The sequence below is a fragment of the Bubalus bubalis genome, chromosome 20 (assembly GCF_019923935.1).
Source record: "Bubalus bubalis isolate 160015118507 breed Murrah chromosome 20, NDDB_SH_1, whole genome shotgun sequence".
NCBI lineage: Eukaryota > Metazoa > Chordata > Mammalia > Artiodactyla > Bovidae > Bubalus > Bubalus bubalis.
In genome coordinates, this window is record NC_059176.1 from 68,021,850 (window position 1) to 68,049,288 (window position 27,439).

General features: G+C 36.9%; 1 protein-coding gene across 8 annotated transcripts in view; it reads left to right on the forward strand.

Moving 5' to 3' along the window:
* Positions 1-27,439, forward strand: part of UBE3A (ubiquitin protein ligase E3A) — a 95,954-nt gene that overhangs the window by 42,261 nt on the left and 26,254 nt on the right. For 7 of the 8 annotated variants that reach the window (XM_025271698.3, XM_025271695.3, XM_044932905.2 and 4 more), the window contains one exon: positions 22,390-22,694. In XM_025271698.3, the coding sequence (XP_025127483.1) occupies positions 22,390-22,694 (305 nt within the window). Of the gene's footprint in view, positions 1-22,389; positions 22,695-23,296; positions 23,363-27,439 lie in introns of those variants that run through there. The other variant, XM_006042876.4, reaches the window with a different exon arrangement.

Here is a 27,439-nt window from a genome sequence, read left to right on the forward strand (position 1 = left end):
AAATTCCTAGTGTCACCCATTTCCTAGAACACAGAAAAACATAGTTTTTAACAGCTGCATGCTAATTTATAGTTTAGCCTCGAAATAGAACTGACACAATAACCCAGATCTTTTTATTCAATTATATAATATACTTGGATTTTGTTTAAATTCTACATACCATGTAGTAGTCTTTTTCACATACTAATTTAGACTCTTTAATTTTCTTAATGATTTCAAAGCAGTTCTAATAACTTCAGATTTCTTGTATTTGGTAGTTACTCCGCAACCTTATCTCTAACACTTCGGCTATGTTTTTAGGTATATAATTAAGACTGTAAAGGGAACCAAGGGTAAGTGTATCAAGTGATTTATGGTTCAGTATTTGCAAATGCTATTTTTTTTTTCCTAAATGTTGGCATGACCAAGGTCTTAGTCCTCAGGCCATAGTCCTCAGGCCATTATTATCTATTATCTATAGGTAAGAACTTCATAGGGCTTCCCTGGTAGCTCAGCTGGTAAAGAATCCACCTTCAATTCAGGAGACCCTGGTTTGATTTCCTGGGTCAGGAAGTTCCCCTGGAAAAGGGATTGGCTACCCACTCCAGTATTCTTGGGCTTCCCTGGTGGCTCAGACAGTAAAGAATCTGCCTGTAATACAGGAGACCTGAGTTGGGAGGATCCCCTGGAGGAGGGCATGACAACCCACTCCAGTATTCTTGTCTGGAGAATCCCCATGGACAGAGGAGCCTGGCAGGCTATAGTCCATGGAGTCACAAAGAGTTGGACACCACTGAGCAACTTAGCACATAGTACACCAACCATAATGTAAATTGAAATAGCTAATTATTATTGGATCAAAGATTGAAGTTATTAAACCCTGTTACTTATGCTCAAAACTTTTCAGAGGTCTCTCTCTCAGAGTAAAGTCCAAGGATCTACAAGGCTCTATGTGCTTCCTTTCACTTTTGTGACGTTTGTATTTTCTTTTGCCCATTTTTATCCTCACTTGCTTAATGCTCTTGCCCTTAATGATTTGGTGTGCTTAAGATGTGTGCCTGTTTTCTGTGATCCTTCCCTCTGATAACCACATGGCTTCCTTTCTCCTTTGCTTTAGAGCTCTCAAATGATCCTTATCTTATCAGAGAGACCTTCCTTGACCAACTTTCTTCAAAGAATGATCGTGTTCTGTCTTCCCTATTCCTTTTCCCATGCTGTGTTTATCTTCATGGGATTTAATATCATTTGACTGGTTTCATATTGATTTATTGTCTGGCTCATTTAATACCAGGATTGAAGTCTAATGTTCTTTAAATGTGTTATGGTGTGTTTTTTGGCCCAGAATGTGGTCTGTTCCATGTGAGTTTGAGAAGAATGTGTAATCTGCTGTTGTTGGATGAAATAGTCAAGAGATGTCAGTTGTATCCAGTTGATTGATGGTGCTCTTGAGTCCAACTGTGCCCTTAATGATTTTCTGCCTGCTCCATCTGCCCATTCCTGATAGACAGGTATTGAAGTCTCCGACTATAGTAGTAGATTGTTCTAGTTTTCCTTGTAGTTCTATCATTTTTTGCCTGAAGTTATTTGATGCTCTGTTGTTCAGTGCATACACATTAAGGATTGCGATATTATCATGGAAAACTGACCCATTTCTCCTTGTGTAATGCCCCCTTTTAGCCCTGATAACTTACTTTGTTTTATTTTTAATTGGAAGATAATTGGTTTACATTGTTGTATTGGTTTCTGCCATACAAGGTGAATCAGTGGTTAAGTATATGTGAGTCCCCTCCTTCTTGAACCTCCCCAGTCCCACCCCATCCCACCCCTCTGAGCTGTCATAGAGCAGCGTGGAGTTGAGCTCGCTGTGTTACACAGCAGCTTCCCACTAGCTCTCTTTTACATATGGCAACATGTATGTTTCAGTGCTACTCTTTCACTTTGTCCTGCCCTCTCCCCCATGCTGTGTCCACAGATCTGCATCTCCATTCCTGCCCTGCAAATAGGTTCATTAATAACATTTCTAGATTTCATATATATGCTTTAATATATATATAGTATCTTAATGACTTAATAGATATTTGACTTTCTCTTAATGACTTTACTCTGTATAACAGGTTCTAGGTTCATCCACTTCACTATAACTGACTGAAATTCGTTCCTTTTTATATTTGAGTAATATTCTGTTGTATATGTACCACAACGTCTTTATCCATTCATCTGTTGATGGACATCTAGATTTCTTCCGTGTACTACCTATTATAAATGCTGTTGGAATGAACATTGGTGTACATGTATCTTTTTTAATTATGGTTTTCTCAGGGTATATGTGCAGTAGTGGGGTTGCTGAATCATATGGTAGTTTTATTCCTAGTTTATTAAGAAATCCTATTCTTCATAGTAGCTGTATCAATTTACATTCCTACTAATTGTGCAAGAGTGTTCCCTTTTCTCCACAGCCTCTCCAGCGTTGATTGTTTGAAGATGGCCATTCCAACCGCTGTGAGGTGATAACCTCCTTGTAGTTTTGATTTGCATTACTCTAAATAATGAGTGATGTTGAACATTTTTTCATGTGTTTATTGGCCATCTGTTCACCTTCTTTGGAAAAGTGTCTGTTTAGATCTGTGCATTTTTTGATTTGGGTTATTTGTTTTTCTGCTATTGAGCTACATGAACTGCTTGTATATTTTGGAGATTAATCCTTTGTCAGTTATTTCATTTGCAGTTATTTTCTGCTGTTCTGAAGGTTGTCTTTTCATCTTGTTTGTGGTTTCCTTTGCTGTGCCCAAACTTTAAATTAGGTCCCATTTATTTTTGTTTTCATTTCCATTATTCTTTATTCTAGGAGGTGTGACCCTGATAGCTTTTCTTTGGAGTCTGCTCTGGCTGAAATTAATATAGCTACTCTTGCTTTCTTTTGATTATTGTTAGCATGGTATATATTTTTCCTATTTAATTTATATGTGTCTTTATATATAAAGTACAGATAATGTATAATTGGGTCTTGTTTTTTGATCCACTCTGACAATCAGTGGTGAAGAATCTACCTTTCAGTGCAGAAGACATAGGTTCGATCCCTTAGTCAGGAAGATGCCTTAGAGAAGGAAATGGCAACCCCTTCCAGTATTCTTGCCTGGGAAATCCCATGGACAGAGGATCCTGGCATGCTTCAGTCCATGGGGTTGCAAAAGGGTCAGATACAACTTCGTGACTAAACAACAACAACGTATACACATACATGAGTAGATACACACACACATATGTACACATAAGTATCATAAACCAAGTACATAGTTGATATTAAACAACTTGTATGTCTTAGATTAGTTAAGATTAAGAAAAATAAAAGGTTTTCTTTTACTTTTCACTTATTTATCAGTGCTTGTCCTTCTTTATGTAAATTTGAGGTCCCAATCTGTATACTTTTCACTTATTTCTTTATCAGTACTCATCCTTTATGTAAATTTGAGGTTCCAATCTGTATCATTTTCCTTCTCTTTAGAGAATTTCTTCTAACATTCTTGGAAGGCAGGTGTGCTGACAACAAATTCCCTCAAGTTTTATTTGTCAGAGTCTTTATTTCTGCCTCACTCTTGAAGAAGAATTTCACAGGGTATAGAATTCTAGGTTGGTATTTTTTTCTTTCTCCATTCCCCCCATCCCCCTTAGTACTTAATATATTTCATTTCACTCTCCTTTCATGGTTTCTGAGGAAAAGTCAGATGTAATTCCTATGTTTGATATTTTGTAGGTAAGGAATTTTCCTCCTCTGGCTTCTTTCAGATTTTTTTTCTTTATCTTTGATTATCTGTAGTTTGAAAATGGTATCACTAAGTGTAGGGTTTTAGAGCGGGAATTTCTCCTGGTTGGTGTTTTTTGAGCTTCCTGGATCCATAGCTTGGTATCTGATAGTAATTTAAGGACATTTCTCAGTGATTGTTTCAGATATTTCTGATGGTCCTTTCTTCTTTTTCTAGTATTCCCATTATGTGTGTGTTACACTTTTTATAGTGTCCCACAGTTGTTAGTCTTTGTTCTCCTTGCTTTTCAATTTTCAAAGATTCTGATGATAATATCTAAGTTCAGAGATTCTTTTCTTAGTTGTTTCCAGTCTACTATTAAGCCCTCAAAAGACATTTAAAAATTCTGTTACAGTGTTTTTGATCTCTAGGTTTGTTTGTTTTGGTTATTTCTTAGGATATCCATCTCTGCTTACATTTACATGCTGTCTACCTTATTCATTGAAAAGATCATATGGTTTTTCCTTTTTAGTCTTACTGATATGGTGAATTTACCAAGCCTGCAGTACTGTGATAATCCAACTTGTGTGTTAGTCAGTCAATCAGTTGGGTCCAATTCTTTGCGACTCCCATGAATTGTAGCCTGCCAGGCTCCTGTCCATGTAATTCTCCAGGCAAGAACACTGGAGTGGATTGCCGTTCCCTTCTCCAGGGGATCTTCCACACTCAGGGATTGAAGCTGGGTATTCTGCATTGCAGGCAGATTCTTTACCGTCTGAGCCACCAGAGACGCCCTGCTTTATTCATTAAAGCTTAGTAAATTATATATTAACTAGCTCTTAGTTAGTTTAAATTCCTGGTATGATAATTCCAACATCTCTGCCATTTCTAATTCTTAAGCTTGCTCTGTGGTTGCACATAGTGTTTTTTGCCTTTTAGTATGCCTTGTAATTTTTTCTTGATAGCTGGAAATGATTTCCCAGGTAAACGGAATTGCTGTAATAGGCTGTCAGTAATGTGATAGTAAGATGTAAGCGGAAAGAAAGCATTTGATAATATCCCATCAGGGTAAAGTATTTTTGCCTGAGGACAGGCCTTGGTAAGAAGAGAGGGCACTTCAGTTCAGTTCAGTTCAGTTGCTCAGTCATGTCCGACTCTGTGCTACCCCATGAATTGCAGCATGCCAGGCCTCCTTGTCCATCACCAACTCAAACCCACGTCCATCGAGTCGGTGATGCCATCCAGCCATCTCATCCTCCGTCGTCCCCTTCTCCTCCTGCCCCCAATCCCTCCCAGCATCAGAGTCTTTTCCAATGAGTCAACTCTTCACATGAGGTGGCCAAAATACTGGAGTTTCAGGTTTAACATCATTCCTTCCAAAGAACACCCAGGACCGATCTTGTTTAGAATGGACTGGTTGGATCTCCTTGCAGCCCCAGGGACTCTCAAGAGGGCACTGGTATATCTCAAAATGGTTCCTTTCTCTGCCCCCCTGCTAGAAGCTTGAGAGGAGTTTCCTCAGTACTGGCTCTGAGAACCTGCTCAAGCTCCTTGGGGTAATTCTCATAAAAATTCTGGGGGCTCCCCTATGACTGGCCCCTCCCTCTATGGAGTTTTTAAGTCCAGATTTTCTTAAGGCCGAGCCTCTAGGAGTTTGTCAGTTACAGTTAAGGTTTTTCTGTCCTGTCACAGGTTCCTGCTTGTGGATCTCTGCTTCAGTAAACTATGACTCCCTGTATTTGCCTGTCTCAGTATTAGGGACATTTGGCGTTATGCTCCTCCGTCATTTAGGAATCCAAGAAGAGTTGTGGAGTCCTTTCGTCTCTTCATCTTTTTATTTGTTATTGGATTGGACTAATTACTTTCTAGCTTGTGGAACCAGAAATCAGAAGTTGAGATGTAGCTTAGATGCTCTTTTGTCTGTGGAGTGGAAGAAAATATTTATATACAACTCCAAATTAAATATACTTAAATGTGTATAAAAATATTTTTGGATTAAATAATGTCTTGAAGTACATTCTGAAGTAAAAGATACAAAATAAAGGTGGCTCTTCTGTTTCCAGGATTCCCTCCTGGGTTCTGACACCATGTTCTTGCTGTCCAGATTGAGCCTTTGCATGCACCTTTGTGTGCCTCTGATACGCCTAAGGAACTGGGAGGTATCCTGATACCTGCCTCCCTTCGTGGTTAAGTACTAGAAAAAAATAGTTAATTGACACTGCTTTCTAGACAGTATCAGGAGAGAAAATGAAGAATCCTCACTGAGTTTCTGAAATTTGCTAGGTTCTGAGAACGTAACTGTAGATAAATGGTCAAATCGTGTGTCTCAGTGAGCTTACCATGTAATTAAATAGGCACTTATTATAAAGTGTACTGAAAATAGGTACAGGTTACTGTGGGAGCAGCAGTCATGATCCTGAAATGATACTAAGCTGAATCTTTAAATAGAAGGAGATATGCTTCTGGTTCATAGTAGGGATGAATGCCTCTGACTGAGTCTTCTCAGAAGGCAGAGTGAGCACAGCCCTGTTACTTTGTTGAAGTACTCCAGCGAAGCAGTTTTTAGGATCAGTGTGAATTTGCGTTTTATTTATTATATTGTACATGTCCTTAAAAGATTTTAAGAATTGTTAGTGGGAATAGTTTACAGTCCTTCTCCTAGAATACTTTGTGAGGATTAAAGGCCATAGTGTGCAAAAACCACTCACTATGTTAATGAATTTTTATTGTTTTTGTTATTTCAGCTCGTAACAGTACCTTTTCCTCAGGTGCCCATCCCAGAAAACCTATGTATTCAGCTTTTTCTATTCATTACCTCTACGTATACATCTTTTAAATGTTTCTTCCATCAGTTTCCTTTTCTTTCCTGCTACTTCTTCACTCTTTGTCTGGTCTCTAATAGTAGTCATTACCCAACTAGATTGCCTGCCTCCAGTTTTGCCAATTTTGGTCCCAGTTTACAACATGGAATTATCATAAAGGCAGATTTGACTTAGTCATTGACTTACTTAAAACCCTTTAATGACTCCTGCTGCAGATGTTCTTATCTAGTGGTTTATGAAAAGTGTGTGAATATTCTGAAACTTCTTGCCAGATGAAGTATATATGTATTTTTATGGGAAGAAAGTTACTGACCTTTGTTAGATTATTCCTCTCTTGGCTAAAATCTGAATTCCTTATCATGTCTTAAAAATTCTCCCATAATCTGGCCTCTCCCTGCCTTTGCTTAGTCTTTGAGTCCTTCCTTGAACTTTATGCTACTGAACTGCATCCAGTGGTCTTAAGACCTTGTTCTCAGACTCTTCTGCCTTCACTCACTCATTTCTCTCTCATCTGAAACAGTCTTCCCACCCTCTTTGTCATCTGTTCCCCAGTCATCCTTTGCAATTCATCTTGGCTAAATTGCCTCTTTTTATATTGCTGTACCTCCTGAGTCCCTGTGATGTTAAAAATCTTCTGGGTTCCCTCTACCCACCACCCTTTAAACAGTTCCCTGAAGAAAGAGCCCATAAAAAATAGCCATAAGACCTGAAATAATATTTCTGTTTTCTCAGGCAGTGTTTGAAATATACTGAAGAAGACATTTGGAAGTAATCAGGTATTGCTAAAGCCTTGAAAGATGAAAATCTCCAAAGAGAAATACAAAAGAGAAAATGTCTAATGTCTTGTCCCTGGGGAGTATAAGCATTTCTAGATTAGGAAGGGAAGTATCTGAAGAACAGCCAGAGAGAAAGGAAGTCAGGAAAACAGTGTCCTAAAAGCCCATAGTCAGTAAATTCCAAAAGACCTACATTTCTTAGCAAGGTTACATAAATTTGATATGTAGTTTTAAGTTTGATATAGCCCCATTTGGCTATTTTTGCCTTTGTTGCCTGTACTTTTGGTGTCATACCAAAGAATTCATTGTCCAAATCTCATGTCCTTTAACCATTCCCTTATGTTTTCTTCTAGGAGTTTTGTAGTTTCAGCTTGTATATTTAGGTTGATCCATTTTGAGTTAACTTGTATATTGTATTGTATAAACTAAGGGTCCAGCTTCATTCTTTGGGGATATTCAGTTTTCCCAGCAGCACTTGAAGAGACTATCCTTTCCACATTGTGTACCTTTGGTACCTTTGTTGAAGATCATTTGACTGATATGTTTTAAGGGTTTATTTCTGGATTCTCTGTTATGTTCCATTGGTTTGTATGTCTTGTCTTTATACCAGTACCATGCTGTTGTGGTTACTGTAGCTTTGTCAAGATGTATTGAAATCAGGAATTGGAAGCCTCTGGCATTGTTTTCTTTCTCAAGATTATTCTTGCTACTTGGCATACTTTGAGATTCCATATGAATTTTAGGATTGCTTTTTCCCATTTCTGAGAAAATATCATTGGGATTTTGATAGGGATTGAATTGAATCTTTAGATTTCTTTGGGTAGTATGGACCTTTTAATAGCACTTCAGTTTTGCAGTTGATGAACACAGGATACTTGTTTGTGTCTTTAGTTTCTTTCAGCAGTGTATTGTAATTTTCAGTGTACTAGTCTTTTGCCTCCTTCAGTAAGTCTGTCCATAAGAATTTTATTTTTGATGCTGGTATGGAGGGGAATATTCTCTTAATTTCCTTTTCAAGTTGTTCATTGTTAGTTCATAGAAACAAAACTGATTTTTGCATCCTGCAGCTTTACCAAATTCATTTATTAGTTCTAACAGTTTGTGTGTGTGTGTGTGTGTGTGTGTGTGTGTGTTCTTTATGGTTTCCTATGGGCAGAGAGAATTTTGTTTCTTCCTTTCCTATTTGGATGCTTTCTTTGGTTTTACTTACCTGAATGCACTGACTAGGATTGCCAGGAATCCTGTGTTGAAAACAAATGATGAGAGCAGGCATCCTTGCCTTGTTGGTGATCTTAGAGGGAAAGCTGTCAGTTTTTCACCATTGGGCATGATACTGACTGTGGACTTTTTATATGGCCCTTATTATGTTGAGGTAATTCCTTTTGTGTCTAGTTTGACTTTTTGTTATGAAAGGGTGTTTGACAAATGCTTTTTCTGCATCAGTTGAGATGATCATGTTATTTTTGTCCTTCATTTTGGCAGTTTGGTATATGACGTTGACTGATGTTCATATGATGAAACATCCTTAACATTCCAGGAATAAATCCCACCTGGTGGTGGTGTATAACTTGAAAGTGTCAGATTTTACTTCCTAGTAATTTATTGATTTTTGCAGTGGCACCCCACTCCAGTACTCTTGCCTGGAAGATCCCATGGACGGAGGAGCCTCATAGGCTGCAGTCCATGGGTCGTGAAGAGTCGGACACGACTGAACAACTTCGCTTTCAAGTGTTGGAGAAGGAAATGGCAACCCACTCCAGTGTTCTTGCTTGGAGAATCCCAGGGACGGGGGAGCCTGGTGTGCTGCCATCTATGGGGTCGCACAGAGTCGGACACGACTGAAGCGACTTAGCAGCAGCAGCATCCATATTTCATCAGGGTTATTGGTGTGTATTTTTCTTGTCTCATATGTCTCTCATTTTGGCATCAGGATTATGCTGGCCTCATAGGTAAATTTGGAAGGGTATCCTTCTCTTCATTTTTGGGGACGAGTTTGAGAAGGATTGGTGTTAATTCTTCTTTAAATCTTTGGTAGAATTCTCCAGTGAAACTGTCTTGTCCTGGACTTTTGTAGAAATATATACTCATTTTCTTTTAAGATTATTCAGCTCATTGGTGTATCTTGTTGTTAGCGGTCTGTAAAGATGTTTTCTATTTTTGTGGCATCATCATAATTTATCTTCTTTCATCTGATTTTGAAAATTTGAGTTTTTTATTGGTTTAGCAAATGATTTGATGATTTTCTTGAAATTCCCCCCAAACAACTGTCATTGGTTAGTTTTTCTCTTCGTCTGTGCTCTATTTCATTTCTTTGTAATCTTCATTGTTGTCCTTCTAACTTTGAATTAGTTTGTTTTTTTGGTTACTTGAGGTCTAATATTAGGTTGTTGATTTGAAGTCTTTTCTCTTTTTTAATGTGGGTGTTTACCACTCTGAAGTTCCCATGCTTCTGCTGCATCCCATACATTTTGGTATGCTGTATTTCATAGTTGTTTCTTTCAAGGTATTCTGTAATTTTTTTTTTTTTTTTCTGATTTCTTCTTTGACCCATTGGTTGTTCAGACTATGTTGTTTAATTTCCATAGTGGCTAGTTTCAAGTTTTCCTTGTAATTGTGATTTTTTATTTCATTCTGTTGCAGTTGGGAAGGACACAGTATGATCACCGTTTTCTGAAATTTTGCTAAGATTGTTTTGTGGCGTGGCATGTGCTCTTTCCTGGAAAACGTCTCATGTGCAATTGAGGAATTGTAGGTTCTGCTTTTGTTTTGTGCAGCGTCTTTTATTTGATTGTTAGGTCCATTTGGTCTATTATAGTGTTCAAGTCCTTTGTCTCCCAAATGATTTTGTCAGGTAGATATATATAAATATATACATGGAAAGTGAGGTACTAAAATGTCCTCCTATAATTGTTACTGTTTCTTCCTTCCATCAGTCAATGTTTCCTTAATTTATTTCAGTGCTCTGCATATATATTTTTAGTTTTATCTTTCTGGTGAATTGATCATTTTTTAAAAATTACATGTTATGTCCGTTGTTTCTTAATGACAGTTTTTAACTTATAGGTCTTTATTTTCTCATATATTATCTGCCTTCTTTCAGTTATCACTTGCATAGTATGTTTTTTCTTTATTTCACTTTCAACTTGTGTATGTATGTCCTTGTATCTGTAAAGTAACTCTTTTGTATATGTATCTGTAAAGTAACTCTTTTGTACACAGCATTTAGTTGGTGTCTTGCTGATCCTGTTCTTGATGCCAGTTGTCACTGTATCTCACTGTGCACACTGCTTATTGAACCCATGGTAGACAAGGCACAAGTGGGGAAGCTGGAAGAAAACTCAAGGAGCCATAGGAATTGCGGACCCATTTATTCTTTATTCTTGTCTGGCTGGCACAGTAGCCATAGCAGCAGAACTGCTGTACTCTCCTCTTGTGGCTGGTCCAACGGGCACAGCCGTGACGCAGCAGTAATGCTGCCGCTTTCTAGGTGGAGCTTACAAGTGCCAACAGCACAAAGTAGCCTGTGACCAAGCAGTGCCTCATGACACACATGCATAGTGCGATCAGTCATCTCAGCTGCTGCACACTCACTGTTTACAAAACTTGGGGCAAGAGAGCCTGAACATGCGTCTTGGCTAATTTACTCTCTTCCCTATGGTTGGTTGTTTTTTTTTTTTTTTTTTAATTTATTAACCCATTTAGCTATTCTGTAGCTTTTGATTAGGAGTTTAATCCATTAATATTTAAAGTACTGATAGGAAAGAAAGGATTTATTATTGCCATCATGCTAATTGTTTTGTATATTGTGTAATTATTTTTCCCCTTTTTTCCTGTGAGATGTCTTCCTTTGTGTTTTTTTTTCTTATAGTGACATGCTTTGATTCCTTTCTTTGTGCGTCTTTTATAAGTATTTTCTTGGTGTTTGTGTGCTAAGTCATTTTGGTTCTGTCTGACTCTTTGTGACCCCATGGACTGTAGCCTGCCAGGCTCCTCTGTGCATGGAATTTTCCAGGCAAGAATACTGGAGTGGGTAGCCATTCCCTTCTCCAGGGGATCTCCCAACCCAGGGATTGAACCTGTGTTTCCTGTGGCTGCTATTACAGGCAGCTTCTTTACCACTGAGTCACTGGGGAAGCTGGTGTTTACCATTGTGTTCATCACGGTGATTACATAACATCTTCCAGTAGTAGTGATGTATTTTAAACAAATAATTATTTCAGTTGCATACAAAAACTTGATATGTTTTTCCTTTTTGTTATGACATAAATCACACCTTTTTGTGTTTCCTATCCATTAACATATAGCTGAGTTTTAAAAAAATACTTATTTATTTATTTGACTGTGTCAAGTGCTAGCTACAGCACTGAGAATGTTTGTTGCATCGTGTTGGATCTTTTGTTGTGGTTCATGGACTCTCTAGTTGTGATGTGTGGGCTTAGTAGTTGCGGCACAAGAACTTAGTTGCTTGGCAACAGCTGGAATCTTAGTTTCCTAACCAGGGTTGAATCTGTGTCCTCTGTCTTGTCAGGTGGTTTCCTAACCACTGGACTGCCAGAGAAGTCCTTATAGTTTAGTTTTTTTTTGTTTTTTTTTTTAACATTGCTCTGTTTTAGCTCTACCTGAATATAAAGTGATATCCTCATCACCATTGCAGTATTACTGGATTCTATGTTTGTCTGTAAATTTACCTTTACCAGAAGGCTTTATGTTTTCAGATGCTGTTTTATTGTGTGTCCTTTTGCATTTCTTGTAAGGCAGGTTTAATGGGGATGAACTAGCTCAACTTTTTTTTTATGCTACGAGGTCTTTATATCTCCTTTGCATTTAAAGTCAGTTTTGCCAAATAATAGTGTTTTTAGTTGGAAGTTACTTATTTCCAGCACTGTGAATATGTCATCCTACTCCTTTCTGGCCTGCAAAGATTTCTGCTGATAAGTCTATTTATAGTCTTATGATAGCTTCCTTGTGTGTGACCAGTTGTTTCTGTTTGGTTGCTTTCAGGATTCTTTATTTTTTATTTTGCATCTTACTATGTGCCTCTTTGCTGCTGCTGCTAAGTCGCTTCAGTTGTGTCCGACTCTGTGTGACCCCATAGATGGCAACCCATCAGGCTCCCCCGTCCCTGGGATTCTCCAGGCAAGAACACTGGAGTGGGTTGCCATTTCCTTCTCCAGTGCATGAAAGTGAAAAGTGAAAGTGAAGTCGCTCAGTCGTGTCCGACTCTTCATCCTAATTGGAGTCCTTTGAGCCTCTTAAAATTCGATGTCCGTTTTCTTTCTCAGATTTGGGAGGCATTTGGCTATTAGTTTTTCATTTAGCTTGCTTCATTCTCTCTTCTCTAGCTGGTATTCCCCAGTGCATGTGTTGGTCAGCTTGATGATATTCCATCCTGTAAGTCCCTTTGACTTTCTTCACTTTTCTTCTTTTTTTTTTTTTTTTTTTGCTTTTTTTCATTCTGACTCAAGAATTTCAAAGACTCACCCATCAAGTTCATTGATTTTTTTTTTTTTTTTTCTTCTGCTTGATCAAATCTGCCATTGATCCCCTCTTTTGAATTTTTCAATTCAGTTATTATATTCTTCAGCTCTAGAATTTTTGTTTGGTTCTTTTTTTCTTTTTTGTTGATGTTCTCATTTTGTTCATGCACCATGATTTCATCTAGTTTTTTATTTATGTTCGGTTGTACTTTGTTTCCTAATGGCAATTATACTGAATTTTTTTGTCATTTTAATTTGTAGAACTCTTATTTGTTTAAGGTCATTTTCTAGAACTTTATTTTGTTCATTTGACTGGGTCATGATTCTGTTTTTTATGTGTCTTGTTGTTGTGGATTTTGCATTTGGAAAACACTTTCTCTCCCATTCTTCATGGACTGGCTTCATAGAGGGGAGGATCACATCATTCAGCGTAGCTAGAGAATCTTGGTACCTCTAAAATCTTTTAGGGGGTGCTTTTTCTCTGGACTTGTCCTTGTGATTTCCCAATTGAAGGGGTTTATTATTGGTTGTTTTTTTCAAGAGTGTATAGTCTTTTGCTCTCTCTTGTGTCTTTCTGTCTCATTTAAGGTTCTCTGGGTCTATAGCAAGCCAGAGACTTGCCTTTTGTTTTCCCTCAGCATCCAGTGTATGCTGGGTCCAGTTCTCTGAGTTAGGCTAGACAGAAACTAGTCCCTTAGACAGCCCCTAGAAAAACTGGAATGTTGGACATAATTCTCTCTCTCTTTCTCTCTTTTTTTTTCCTCCCTTATCAAGGGTGATGCTGTAAGTTAGGCTTTTCATCACTATTGTGAACTGTGCTACTTGGGAAGAGGTTGAGGCAGTTGATACGGAATAACTTTTCTTACACATTTCTGGCTGGTTTAGTCTTTGAGTTTGCTGGGGGTACCTGCAGCTTTCTAACTGGTTTCAGAGCTCTCAAAAAAGTTTTGGCATCACATATAAGTCCGAGTTTCTGTGTGAGAATCTCGTGCTTCCTTTTTCTCTAGCCTGCTGACTCAGTTCTGGTTAGCTGGTTAGTTTTTTATCTTTTTTCAGATAATTTAGTAGTTGTACAGTTCAGTTAATGGAGAAATATACCTATGGGTTCATTTATCATCTATACAAAACTAACTTTGATATATATTAAATAATCTTTAGTATAAATTAAAATATCTGTCTTAATAATTTTTTCACCCTAACACTGAAAGAACTCCAGGTGTTTTCTCAGCAGTGTATATTAAATTCTATTAAGTTTTTAAATAACTCCAAGGTTTTCTGAGCTCCCTAACAAAAAGATTATTTTATAGGTGATCTGGCTATCTAGAATTGCAAAATAGCCAGCCAGATCTTTGTCACAGAAATTACAGCATATTGCCTGATCCATGGTAGACACTCAAGTGTATAATTAGTCATGGGACAAGTTTTGTCTTGATTGTCTTTGAATCAGAAATAGAAATCAAAGATTGTATTTCCCGATCATCACAGAGAATTAGTAGTTGCTCTGCAGCAGTGCCAGCATGTGCTTTGTATTCCTTTCCCTTTCAGATCTTAATTGGAGGGAGATGGATGGATATATTTTATTGTTTGTGTGTTATACTTCGCTCTAAAATGTCATGCTGTTTAAAAAAACCAGAAGATTTTTTAAGATGAGTAATTTTATATAAGCTTATTCTACAGTTTCTGTGTATACTGTGTAAGAAACTATTTAGGCAGTGAGATTATAAATCTCAGAAAAGAGTACTCGGGAGTTATTGTTGAACATATTTCTAAAGTAAAATATACCAATTTAAGTAAAAACTTTTTGGTGGAAACTATATCTTATTCTGTAGTTAATGGTTTGTTGTTTGGATCATGGTAATAATGAGTTCATAATTCAAATAATTTAATAATTCATTCAGGTCCATTGTAATAGACACTACCTTAAACCTGATCATAGCTGTGTCACAGTTGTTTTTTCATTGGATCTGTTTCTATAAGGCCTACTAATATCTAGGATAACATTGGTCATTCTTAAAATTTTTTTATGTTAAGTAAAACTTTGGAAAAGGGGATGGCACATTTACAGAGGTAATATCTTAAAAGAAACAAAGGTGTTCTGCTTACTTTGATGCTAGTAAACAGTGGTTACTAGCTTTATAGACTGATGATACAAGTCTTGGGCCCTTTGTGTTTTATCTCTGACGTCTTGATTCCTCACATCATCGTTTGATTTTATTTTCAGTTAAAGTCCTTATACTTAACATTCACATGTTCTTTTGATCTTTGCCTTTTTATCACCTTTAATTATTCTGTACTTTGTCCACCAGTAGTTTTTAGGTTGCAGTCACAGTACTGATTCTTTTAAGTTCTATCATTCTTTTTAATTTTAATTCCAATCTTGTTTGCTTATTGTTCACTGATAACATCTTCACTTTCTGACAGTTGTTTTTTTTTTTTTTTTTTTTAACCGGTCACACCATGCAGCATGCTGAATCTTAGTTCCCCAACCAGGGATCAAATACACGCCCCCTGCATTGGGAGTGTGGAGTCTTAACCACTCAGGGACGTCCCCTGATAGTTGGTGTTTATTTCATCGCCTTTGTTCTTGTATTCATTGTTTATTTTCCAGCTTCCTATTAAGTTCAATTTAAGATCATTTTCAACTTTCATGTTATATTGCTGGCAGTTGTTTCAGTGGTTCTGATGTCAGTGGTTTGCTGTTGGTACTGGAACATTAGCATACTTTCCTCATATTTGTTTCCTTAATAGACAAATTAAGTTGTTGTACATAATGTGATCAGAGTATAACTCTTATTATTATAGGGTTTTTTGGGTTTTTTTGTTTCTGTTAAATACTGGACTGTTCCAAAAACTGAGTCAGCAAATGTGGTATTTGTGTCATTGATGATGATGGTTTTCCTTTTCCTTCGTTGATGGCTGAAACCATTCCCTCTGCTGTTTATTTGATCTGTTCTCTAAAAAAGTTGCAATATGGCAACAGTATTTTCCCTGCATGATTTATTTTAAAAATTTACAAACAAGCAGATAAGTTGATGCCATGTGCCTGTCATCTTTGTTGTTGCTCAGTCATGGCTGACCCTTTGTGACCCCATGAGCTGTAGCATGCCAGGTTCCCTGTCCTTCACCATTTCCCAGAGGTTGTTCAAATTCATGTCCATTGAGTCAGTGATGCCATCCAACCATCTTATCCTCTGTCTTCCCCTTCTCCTCCTGCCTTCAATCTTTCCCAACATGAGGGTCTTTTCCAGTGAGTCAGTTCTTCGCATCAGGTGGCCAAATTATTGGAGCTTCAGCATCAGTCCTTCCAATGATTATTCAGGACTGATTTCCTTTAGGATTGACTGGTTGGATCTCCTTGCAGTCCAGGAAATTCTCAAGAGTCTCCTCCAACACCATAGTTCAAAAGCATCAATTCTTTGGTGCTCAGGTTTCTTTATAGTCCAACTCTTACATTCGTACATGACTACTGGAAAAACCATAGTTTTGACCATATGGACCTTTGTTGGCAAAGTAATATCTTTGCTTTTTAATATGCCGTCTAGGTTGGTCATAGCTTTCCTTCCAAGGAGCAAGCGTGTTTTAATTTCATGGCCGCAGTCACCATCTGCAGTGATTTTGGAGCCCAGAAAAATAAAGTCAGCCACTGTGTCCACTGTTTCCCCATCTATTTGCCATGAAGTGATGGGACCATACGCCATGATCTTGAATGTTGAGCTTTAAGCCAACTTTTTCACTCTCCTCTTTCACTTTCATCAAGAGGCTTTTTAGTTCCTCTTTGCTTTCTTCCATAAGGGTGGTGTCATCTGCTTATCTGAGGTTATTGATATTTCTCCTTACAGTCTTGTTTCCAGCTTGTGCTTCATCCAGCCCAGTATTCCACATGATGTACTCTGCATATAAGTTAAATAAACATGGTAACAATATACAGTCTTGATGTACTTCTTTGCCTATTTGTAACCAATCCATTTGTTCCGTGTCTGGTTCTAACTGTTGCTTCTTGACCTGCATACAGGTTTCTCAGGAGGCAGGTAAGGTGGTCTGATATTCCCATCTCTTGAAGAATTTTCCACAGTTTTCTGTGATCCACATAGTCAAAGGCTTTAGCATAGTCAGTGAAGCAGAAGTAGATGTTTTTCTGGAACTCTGTTGCTTTTTCTGTGATCCAACAGATGTTGGCAATTGGATCTCTGGTTCCTCTGGCTTTTCTAAATCCAGCTTGAACATCTGCAGGTTCTTGGTTCATGTACTGTTGAAGCCTTGCTTGGAGCATTTTGAGCACTGCTTTGCTAGCATGTGAGATGCGTGCAGTTGTGTGGTAGTTTGAACATTCTTTGGCTTTGCCTTTCTTTGCAATTTGGAATGGAAACTGACCTTTTCCAGTCCTGTGGCCACTGCTGAGTTTTTCAAATTTGCTGGCATGTTGAGTGCAGCACTTTCACAGCATCATCTTTTAGGATTTGAAGTAACTCAGCTGGACTTTCATCACCTCTACTAGAATTTTTCATCTCATTTGTCATCTAGATTCTGTTTTTATTATTTACATTGCTTTGTCACATATCTACCCTTCTACTTTTATTCATCAATCCATCTTTTTTATCCCCATACATTTCAGTCACTGACATCCCTTTCCCTGAAGGTGAAACCATTCTTAAAAAGATTTCTGCCACGTTTTCTAGAGTAACTTGCCCTCCACATATGATTTATTCCATAGAACATTTACTTGTAGGACTGTCTTACTGATTCATAGAAATAAGGTAAGTCAATGGAAAGTACTGTTTTAAATGTGTAAATAATGTCAAGAATCAAGATCATTGAGAGCACTCTCACTAGATGGTTTCACAGGATTTGATAAGAAAAAGTACCTTTTATAAAAAGTCAGTATGTTATAAAGTACTTGTTTTTTTTTTTTGCATAAAATAAAAGTAAGATGTAAGGAAATTATAGAAAGTAAGCCAGAAACCATCATGAGATAGTTTTGAATGACCCATAATATGTCCCTGAAGGAACCAGTAGGAAAAAGACCTTTCTTCATATCTTTCCTGTTTTCTCATTTTCTTCCTCCTCTTTCTCTCTCCTTGTCCCTTCTTTACCTTTCCTTTCCTCCCTCCCTCCTTTCTTCACATTTGAGGGAGTTATGCATTTTATTGCACTGATTTGCTGATTGAAAAGAGTGAGGAGGCCACGTGATTGGATGGAAGCATCACTGGAGGGCACAGTCTCTAAATTAAGAGTTGGGAAATTGTTTCTCTCACGGCCTGGTGGTATTTATTTTAGGATCTGCAAGCTAGACTGTACAATCTCTGAAAACTACTCAGCTGTGCTGCTTTAGTGTGCAAACAGCAGTAGGCAACATGTAAATCAATGAGCATGGTTATGTTCTAAGTAAGACTTTGTGGATGCTAAAATTTGAACTTCATGTAATTTTACATGTTACAAGATTTAATTTTTTTAACTGACTTTCTCAACCATTTAAAATTGAATAACAATTCTTAGCCTACAAAGCTTTTAAAAAAAAGCAGGTGACAGATTTGGTCCATGATCTTTGAATTGGTAACTCTTAGTGTATAGGGATTAATCTTGTACAGGTTATTTACCAAAATGTCATTATTAGCATACACATTTCCCCATGTCGAGACCTTTTTTTTTTTAATATGCTCTTAATTAGATGGGGATACAGAATTCTGTACAGCTAATTCCAGGTGTCAGTGAAGTGAGGGAAGAAGAAAAATACTTGGTATGGTTGATCCCACTGATAACATGGAGATTCTGGCTTGGCCTTTCAGTCTTGTCTCATCAGTCTAGCTGCTGTTTCTAAGTCTTGGGGCAGAGAAACGGATCAAATAGAGGGGCCTACTCGTAAATCTCTTCTTAATGGTATTAAAGGCCCAAGGTTTGGAGTCAAACCTGGATTCAGATCTCTTATAAGATTTGTGACTAGTTACGTAACTCCTCTGAGCATAATACAGACTTTTAGGATGGTAGTAACAATTGAAACAATAACGGTGGCTAACACTTTGTGCTTAAACTGTGTGCTATGCAGTGTTCTAAGAACTTTTTATATACATAGTAACTCATTCAGTTCTCTCACAACCATAAAAATCCTATATACCATCATTTTTAAAATTAGGAAACTGAGACACAGGAGATTTTAAAAAACGTATTCAGGGTCACATAGTTACTAAGTGGCAGAGCCATCATGTGAACTTGGACAGTCTGGCCTGAGTGTGAGCTTTTAACTTACAGGGTTTACTATCTTCCAAAGTGAGAGTATCTGTAAAATGCCTAACATGTAGGTCTTCAAAAAATAGATATGTTTACTTTGCTGAATAGAGTGCTACCTGTTCCTCAAGAAGCTTGTGTTCTTGTGTGATGCCAGATATTCCATACATATGAGATTCAAATTATGGTTTTTCAGAATGCATTTTACTTTTTTCAGTTACATACTATTTATAGGATATTTTTTTCCATATAAGTTTTTTAGTACTACTATTGTTAAGAATTGGAATTGAAATGTATCACCTTCTGTAAGACAGTATAGTCGACTTAGACTCTGAAGCTGGAAGGCCTCTGGACTCCTGTTTTTATCCAAGTTCTGCAGTTACCTTTGTGTGACCTTGGATACATGGTTTGACTCTGTGTCCCTTTTTGGCTGTAGACTGACGATAATCCTCAGAGTCATGGAACTCAGATGAGATAACCTGTGTTATGGTGCCTAGCAGTGTGTCCAGTATGATACCAGCTATTCAATAAATGCTAGTACTTTGCTCACCTCCCTGTTATAGGGAGCCTTAAAGATTGGAAACTGAGGCCCAATAGTACAGCTACTATGAGACTTAAAGCCAGTTTTCTGACTTCTCAGTCTTGTTCTGTTTTTGGTGTTCACACTTGTTTATGCATTACATTCAAAAGCATTATGTATATGACTTTTTTTTTTTTAAGGACAAAACCCAACATTCTTATTAAAAATAGCTAAATTATTTTTGGTATTTTGAACTTTGAAACTAATCTTTAAAAAATCATATTGATAATTTAGTAAACCTGGAAGCCATTCAAATCACATATATGAAGTTTTAAGACCACTAACATTTCCCCGATTTCATATGCATTAATTTTAATAAAGTACTGTTATAGAAAAAATAACTTACAAGCAACATGATAGAATAATTTTAAAAACCCATCCAGTCACATTCAGAGAAATGTGAATTTCTATTAACACTTTGAAATAAAAAAGGCTAATTATGACAGTACTTTGTAACTGACTTTTACAATTAAAAGATCAATTAATGATCTATGCTAAATTCAGATCTTGATAATTTTTATTTGTTCCATTGTGTGGATGGTTATCAGTTCCTTTTAGCAATCTCCTATTTTTATGGTATGTCAGTTTTTTCCCAGGCTTGATAGAAACATCGTATTTTGCAAAACTATCCTATTTCACCAAAAGGGATCTTTGGTTCATATGGTTGATCCTCGTATTCATTTTTAAGACTTTTGATGCATGTTAATAATTTTCTGCCAGAAAGAAAATGCATATTTATTTATATTCTCACGAGGGAAAGCTATTGCATTTTTGAAGAAGCAGCAATATGTGGCATAAATCTTATAGATCCTTTATTTCTCTTTACATGTTGTCACTTTAATATTTTGCACAGTAATATATTTGGAATAATATTTTAATTTTCAGGAGTGGAATTATTTATAACTGCATATAATAATATATCTCAAGTCATGTTCATGCAGTTTTTAAGAGCATTTTGTGGGTTTTTCTTTTTTCCTCTATTTGCATGTAGTAAGTGGTAAATTTGCATGGAACATCTGAAAAACAGAGCGGCAGAATGAATTGAATGTGTTTATTACTGTTTGTCACTTACCTTGATAGTTTAGAGACAAAGTCCTACTTTTGAGAGAAAATTGAACTTACTAAAGTGTCCCTTATTTGTCTTCTTGTGAGTTGTTCCCTTTCTCATGATTAACAAGATGTATCTCACAATTAACAAGATGTAAACTAATAATGTTTGCCATTTAGTCCTACATGTTTGTGAGATAATTGTAAGAACATCTTAAGAATTAAATTAGGTAAATTATTTTTTCTAGTTATGATTATTTGATGTTTTTATTCCTACATGTGTATTTGGAACCAAAAGGAATAGCTATGAATTATGGTTTTTTTTAATTCAGTAGACTACTCAAAGTTATGGTCATCTTATAACATCAGTAGTAGTAGAAGTATATAGATCTTAAGATTTGAATAAACCGTAAAGAATGATATCTAGTCCAGCTTCTTATTTGATGAAATAACCCCTTCTTCAGTATTCTTGCTGGGCTTCCCTGGATGGCTCAAATGGTAAAGAGTTTACCTGTAATACAGGAGACCCGGGTTCAATCCCTAGATCGGAAATATCCCCTGGAGAAGGAAATGGCAACCCACTCCAGTTTTCTTGCCTGGAGAATTCCATGGACAGAGGAGCCTGGTGGGCCACAGTCTCCTGACTACAGTCAGTTCAGTTCAGTTCAGTTGCTCAGTTGGGTCCAACGTTTGGTGACTCCATGCACTGCAGCATGCCAGGCCTCCCTGTCCATCACCAGTTCCCGGAGCTTGCTCAAACTCATGTCTGTCGAGTCGGTGATGCCATCCAACCATCTCATCCTCTGTCGTCCCCTTCTCCTCCTGCCTTCAATCTTTCCAAGCATCAGGGTCTTTTCCAATGAGTCGGTTCTGCAGCCTACAATGAGTCAGCCTGCAACGAGTCAGTGAGTTGCAGAGAGTTGGACATTACTAAGGGACTAACACTTTCACTTTCACTGACCTTGCTAGGTCTTCTGGAACAGCAGCAATGAAACATTCATTCACATACATTAAGCTCACAAAGTAAGAGGGATATAAGATTTTGCTCTAAAGAGAGTTTAAAATATTTGATATTCCTATGGCATGGTATTAATGAGGTATTAATGGTACCATGGTATTAATGAGGAAGTTTTAATGACACCTTTTGGGTTCAGGGTAGTATGTTTTGAGCCACTTGCTTGCAATATAATACAAGCTTTGAATATTTTATTTATAAATATCTTTTTAAATTCCCCATATAGTGAAAGGCGGGGGGGGGGGGGGGGGGTCTTTTTTGTTCCGCATGGAAGTTCTGTGTTACCTATCAATCAAGTATTTACAGACTGTTGAAACAAAATGGGGATTATATAAAAGAAAGCTGGAATGGTACTTCAGACTCTTCATTTTCTTAGTGTTAATTTTAAAGTGATAACATACTAAAACTCTTAGCCACAAAACTTTTCAGCTGTTGTGCTAAACAATTAAAACACATCAAACAAGCCCCACTCACCAAACCAAAGGAAAGCACATTCTATGAAAACAGTATTTTGACAAGCATTGATACTCATAGGTCTTGAGAAATAGCTATCAAATATTTCTCCAGTTAAAGGTTTTGTGTAAGTAGCGCATCTCCATTTTCTATACTTTATCTTAATATGCAAGTTTCTCACTTCAGTGCTTGACTAACTTTGGCCTTGCTGATGATCTGTTGAGCTCTGTACCTGAGAGCTATACTAATCACTGTGCTTACCGTTTGAATGTCTGGTACAGGAAGCGAGCAGCTGCAAAACATCTAATAGAACGCTACTACCACCAGTTAACTGAGGGCTGTGGAAATGAGGCCTGCACGAATGAGTTTTGTGCTTCCTGTCCAACTTTTCGTCGTATGGATAACAATGCAGCAGCTATTAAAGCCCTCGAGCTTTATAAGATTAATGCAAAACTCTGTGATCCTCATCCCTCCAAGAAAGGAGCAAGCTCAGCTTACCTTGAAAACTCTAAAGGTGCCTCTAACAACTGCTCTGACATAAAAATGAACAAGAAGGACGGGCAAGGAGCAAGAGATGATTTTAAAGGTAAGTTGTTCTATTTTTAATTGAGAATTTTTGACTGAAAACCAAATTAGAGGTTTTCAAAATGTGTGCGGTGTTGGTGTTGTCGTTTGCTTAGGACATGTTTATAGTGGAATTGATTTTTATGTGGAAAAGGGCAGAACTAAATAATAATTGAGTTAATGATTTAACTCTTTAACTATTCTTATGGTCTCTAATTAGAAGCAGATTATATTTCCAAAAGTTCATTTCTTAATGGATTGATTAGAAATATTAAATGTTTTCCACTAGGAAAAATGTATTACGTAGTAGTTAATCACATAAGTGGGCCATGAAGTCAACTAGCTTAGAATAGCTGGCCCAAGTATCTGGAATGCGTTTTGGAACCTGAGCACTATATAGCAGACGGAGCAGAAAGAGGAATTTCTATTTCTGAAGACACAGCAAATGTTGTAATAGTTACCTGAAGAATAATGTTTTTCCTTCTAATTTATTCTTTCTGTATCATGCTCATCTTCTCCCAGGCATTTAGCACACTCATACTGCCAAGAATCATTACCTAACAATGGTAGACTTCATCCAAGCCTTACTTTGCTGTCTAATCACCCAAGTTTTCTTTCTCCCAGTGAAGGCAAATCAGTATTAGAAACAAGCTAATTGAATTTCTGAATGAATGACAGCCCTGCCCAGAGGTAATTCTGTTTTAAAAAAGGAAGCTTTTTGTTTAGGATGTATATAAGTTAAATCTCTATAAAGTTTTCAGTAACGTCATTTGAATCAAGTTTAAATTAGTGAAATGTTGTGTTATAGCTTCTGTTCATTTCCACAATAAAGCAGTTCTTACAACTTTATACAACTTTATTGTGTGAATATTTCTATTTTGTGAATTAGTGCACACCTTAGATAAATAAGGGAATGTTGTTAATATGTATAATGTAAAAGAAGGGCTTCGCACATAGCTCAGTCAGTAAAGAATCTGCCTGCAATGCAGGAGACTGGGATTTGATTCCTGGGTGGGGAAGATCCCTTGGAGAAGAAAATGGCTACCCACTCCAGTATTCTTGCCTGGAGAATCCCATGGACAGAGCAGCCTGGCGGGTTACAGTCTGTGGGGTTGCAGGAGTCAGACACGACTGAGCGACTGAACCACCAGCACATTATGTGCATTTTCCCAGTAAATGTGTATCACAAGAACAACAGTTACTGTGAATGTAGGGTGTGCTGTCACAATTGAATGCAGCAAGCCATTGAGGGTTATAATACAGGATGGGTGTACCCATCTTTTTGGCTATGTGCTTTATCTGGATTAGAGGTACTTAGTGGAATCCCAGGGACAGGGGAGCCTGGTGGGCTGCCGTCTATGGGCTCGCACAGAGTCGGACACGACTGAAGCGACTTAGCAGCAGCAGCAACAGCAGTGGTTAATCCTAGTCTTCGTGTACTGTTTAAGCTCAAATCTGTATAATTTAGCAGTTTGTTCTTCCAGTCTGCAACACTCTTCTTCCCGTCCCCTTTTTCTGGCAGCATCATGAATGCATCAATGCCACTAGTACTTTTGAGTGCTAATTATATTTGCTGGCTCTAGTTTCAGTTTTGGGTATTGAATAGTCTGCCCTAAACTCTTGATTTTGCATGAGAATTTAAGTATAAAATGGTATAGATTAAGAGTATTATTCAAATACACATATGTCATAAAATATATAGGTATATCATACAAAAATGTCTCAATTATTGTTTTCTCAGTAGAATGCCTCATGATACCCAAATGTTAGAATGTTTATATCTCAAAATGCAGTGTCCTTTTAGCTGATTTATACTTATGTCTGAAAGATTCAGCCTAACATTTTAAGCAAAACACTATGTGGATAAAATGTTGGTACTTTTTATGTAGAATTAGTAGAATGTCAGAAACACTTGAAGATGTTCTAAAGGGCATGACATGTCACCAAAAGGGTATTTGGCTCTAGAACGTTGCTGTCCAAACATAAGCCATGTTTACGGCATGCAGAGTGTTAACAACTTTATGATTTGAGGATTAGGAAGCACAGTGTCCTATGTCCTAACTGGATAGTTATTTATAATAGCTACTTACCATGTATTGGTTGCATATTAAGAAATTAGGATTTTTTTGCATTATCTTAAAAGAACATGTTGTAATTTTTTTCCCATTAAAATAATGGGAAGTACACTCCAGTTAGCAGTTTCACACTTTCCAGGAGGAGATTATTGAAGTTTAGAAGAGGATGCCTATGTGTTTTTAATAGAACAAACGTAAGGATTTATTCTTAAAGGGTGTGGCTGTAAAAGAATGTGTTGCCAGTCTGGTATCAAGGACCAAAGATTAGATTTGTGGTGTGATAAAAATCTGGTATTTTGGTGGTTCAGCATTTGGAAGCTGTTCATTCACTAATCATTTGCATTTTAAAATGTCTTTTACTCTAAAGCAAATATAAAAGTAGAGGTTGGAATCATATTAAGAAATTTTATATGTTGTACAGTACAAGGGTCCATTTGTCATAATGACGATAATTATCTACATGACTAAAATTATCCTTTGATGACAAAGCTGTTATTCTTTTGATTAAAGGGATAGATTAAGATTTTTGTCAGTAACATTGTTTTCGAATATATCTTCTTAAAGTTAATAGACAAAATATATCACTTGTTCCCTTTCCTATAAACATATCTGAATAATTTATTCAAAATTACAAAAACTATTTGGAGTGCTTCATTTTTATTTCTGCCACAGTTTGATAATTTTTACTAGCCAATATGAAAAGTGGTCTTGAAATGTTCCCAGGTGGTGCAGTGGTAGAGTATCTGCCTGCCAATGCAGAAGACTCAAGAGACATGGGTTGGATCCCTGGGTCAGAAGATCCCCTGGAGTAGGAAATGGCTATCCATTCCAGTATTCTTGCCTGGAAAGTTTCATGGACAGAGGAGCCTGATGGGCTACTGTCCATGGGTCGCAAAGAGTTGGACATGACTGAGCACAGCACATTTTTTTTTTTAATTTGTTAAAGAACAGTTTTATGATGTGTAGATACCTCTATAGTCTTTGTTTTCATAATTTGAAATGGTGATACTAGTTAGCTTATTTTATCTACTAATAAAAAATAAATGATTTTTTTTCTACTCAAAATATGAATTAGTCATGTTTGCCTCATTTATCAGGAAAGCAAACCCTCAGAAATCTACTGATAGACTTCCACTGAGGTCTGCAGACCTGTTTCATAAATCGGTCCCCCAAGTGCAAGTGAGGATTGGAATACTAGTGTTTAGTTTTTGCAGTTTCTTTCATAATGGCATGTCATGATAAAGATTGGTGAATGAATTTGGAGTTAGCCAGCATAAAGTACCTGCCCAGATGTATTAAGAGAGCTGGAGGGAAGAGAGCAGTTTCAGAGGATCACATTTCAGATATGAAGTGATTTTAGTCCTTCCTTTGGAGTTAAGACGTAATTACAGTAGAGAAAGTAAGTTAATAAAGCCATGCAAACTAAATTGATATGGCTCAGGACACAAAAGTCTTAGGGTATTAGCCAGCATAAAACACAGACCTTCTTCTGTTAGTTTAGAATGAGATATTGTGTTTGGTCATTAAATATTTCATATCCTTTTAGTAATTGGTTAATCTTACCTGTCAAACATTTGAGTACTTTGAGTAATGCCAGACATGTTTGATAATAATTAAGAATCAGAATACACACACACAAATAGCATGGAACTTTCATATTTTTTAATTATCTTTGCCCAGAGTATTTATTCTTCTTTTTGCTATTGATTTGTAAAGTGAAATTTGGTTTTCTACTGTTGTAAAGGCTATTTTCACTCATCTTTTTATTTAATGCAGTTATTTGACCATAGCATTGAAACACTTTTGCTTATGTATTTTCATTTAAAATATATTTATTTTATTATTGTATCTCATAATTTGTTGTTATTGAAGTTTTATTTTATTAAAGTACTTATAATATACAATAAATTGTTGACTGTTAAAATACTTACTTTTATACCTTGGGGCTTTCCCAGTGGCACAGTAGTAAAGAATCTGCCTGCCAGTGCAGGAGATGTGGGTTTGATCCCTGGGTCAGAGAGAATTTCTGGAGTAGGAAATGGCAAACCACTCCAGTTTTCCTGCCTGGAAAATTCCATGGACAGAGGCTGATGGCCTACAGCTCATGGGATCACAGAGAGTCAGACAAGACTGAGCACACACTATTTGATATTCATGCAAGTCATAATAGAAAAAGTACTCTTACTGAGGTATATTTCTCAGCTTTGAGTACATTATAGTTAATTTTAATTTTAATTTTAAAGTTGTTTTTTTTTTTTCTTAGTTGAATTTCATGGGAGCTTTATGAAGTGTTAAGTCAAGACATTGCTGTATTGTATGATGTTCCCAAGCATTGGGGTTTGCTACTTTTTGAGTGTGATTGTTTTACATTGTTTTCCACTTCAGTCACTCAGTACCTTCTTTGAAAAGGTCAAACACTATAAAAGCTCAGATTAAGGTGCACAAAATAAATCAACATTTGAGTTAGATGAGAACTTGGAGTTTTAGAAAATAGTGTGTTAAGGTTCATTTTTGTATGTGGGCTTGTATTTTTTTCTTGAGTAAGGAAAGTGTGAGAGAAGGAACACATGGAGGTTTTCTTTTTCTAATGTATCTCATGCAGTGGCAGTCCTCTTAAGTACTCATGCATTCCATAACCTCTATATTTACTCTGTTCCTCTCAAGGGAATATACATATAGATTTAAATTTTGT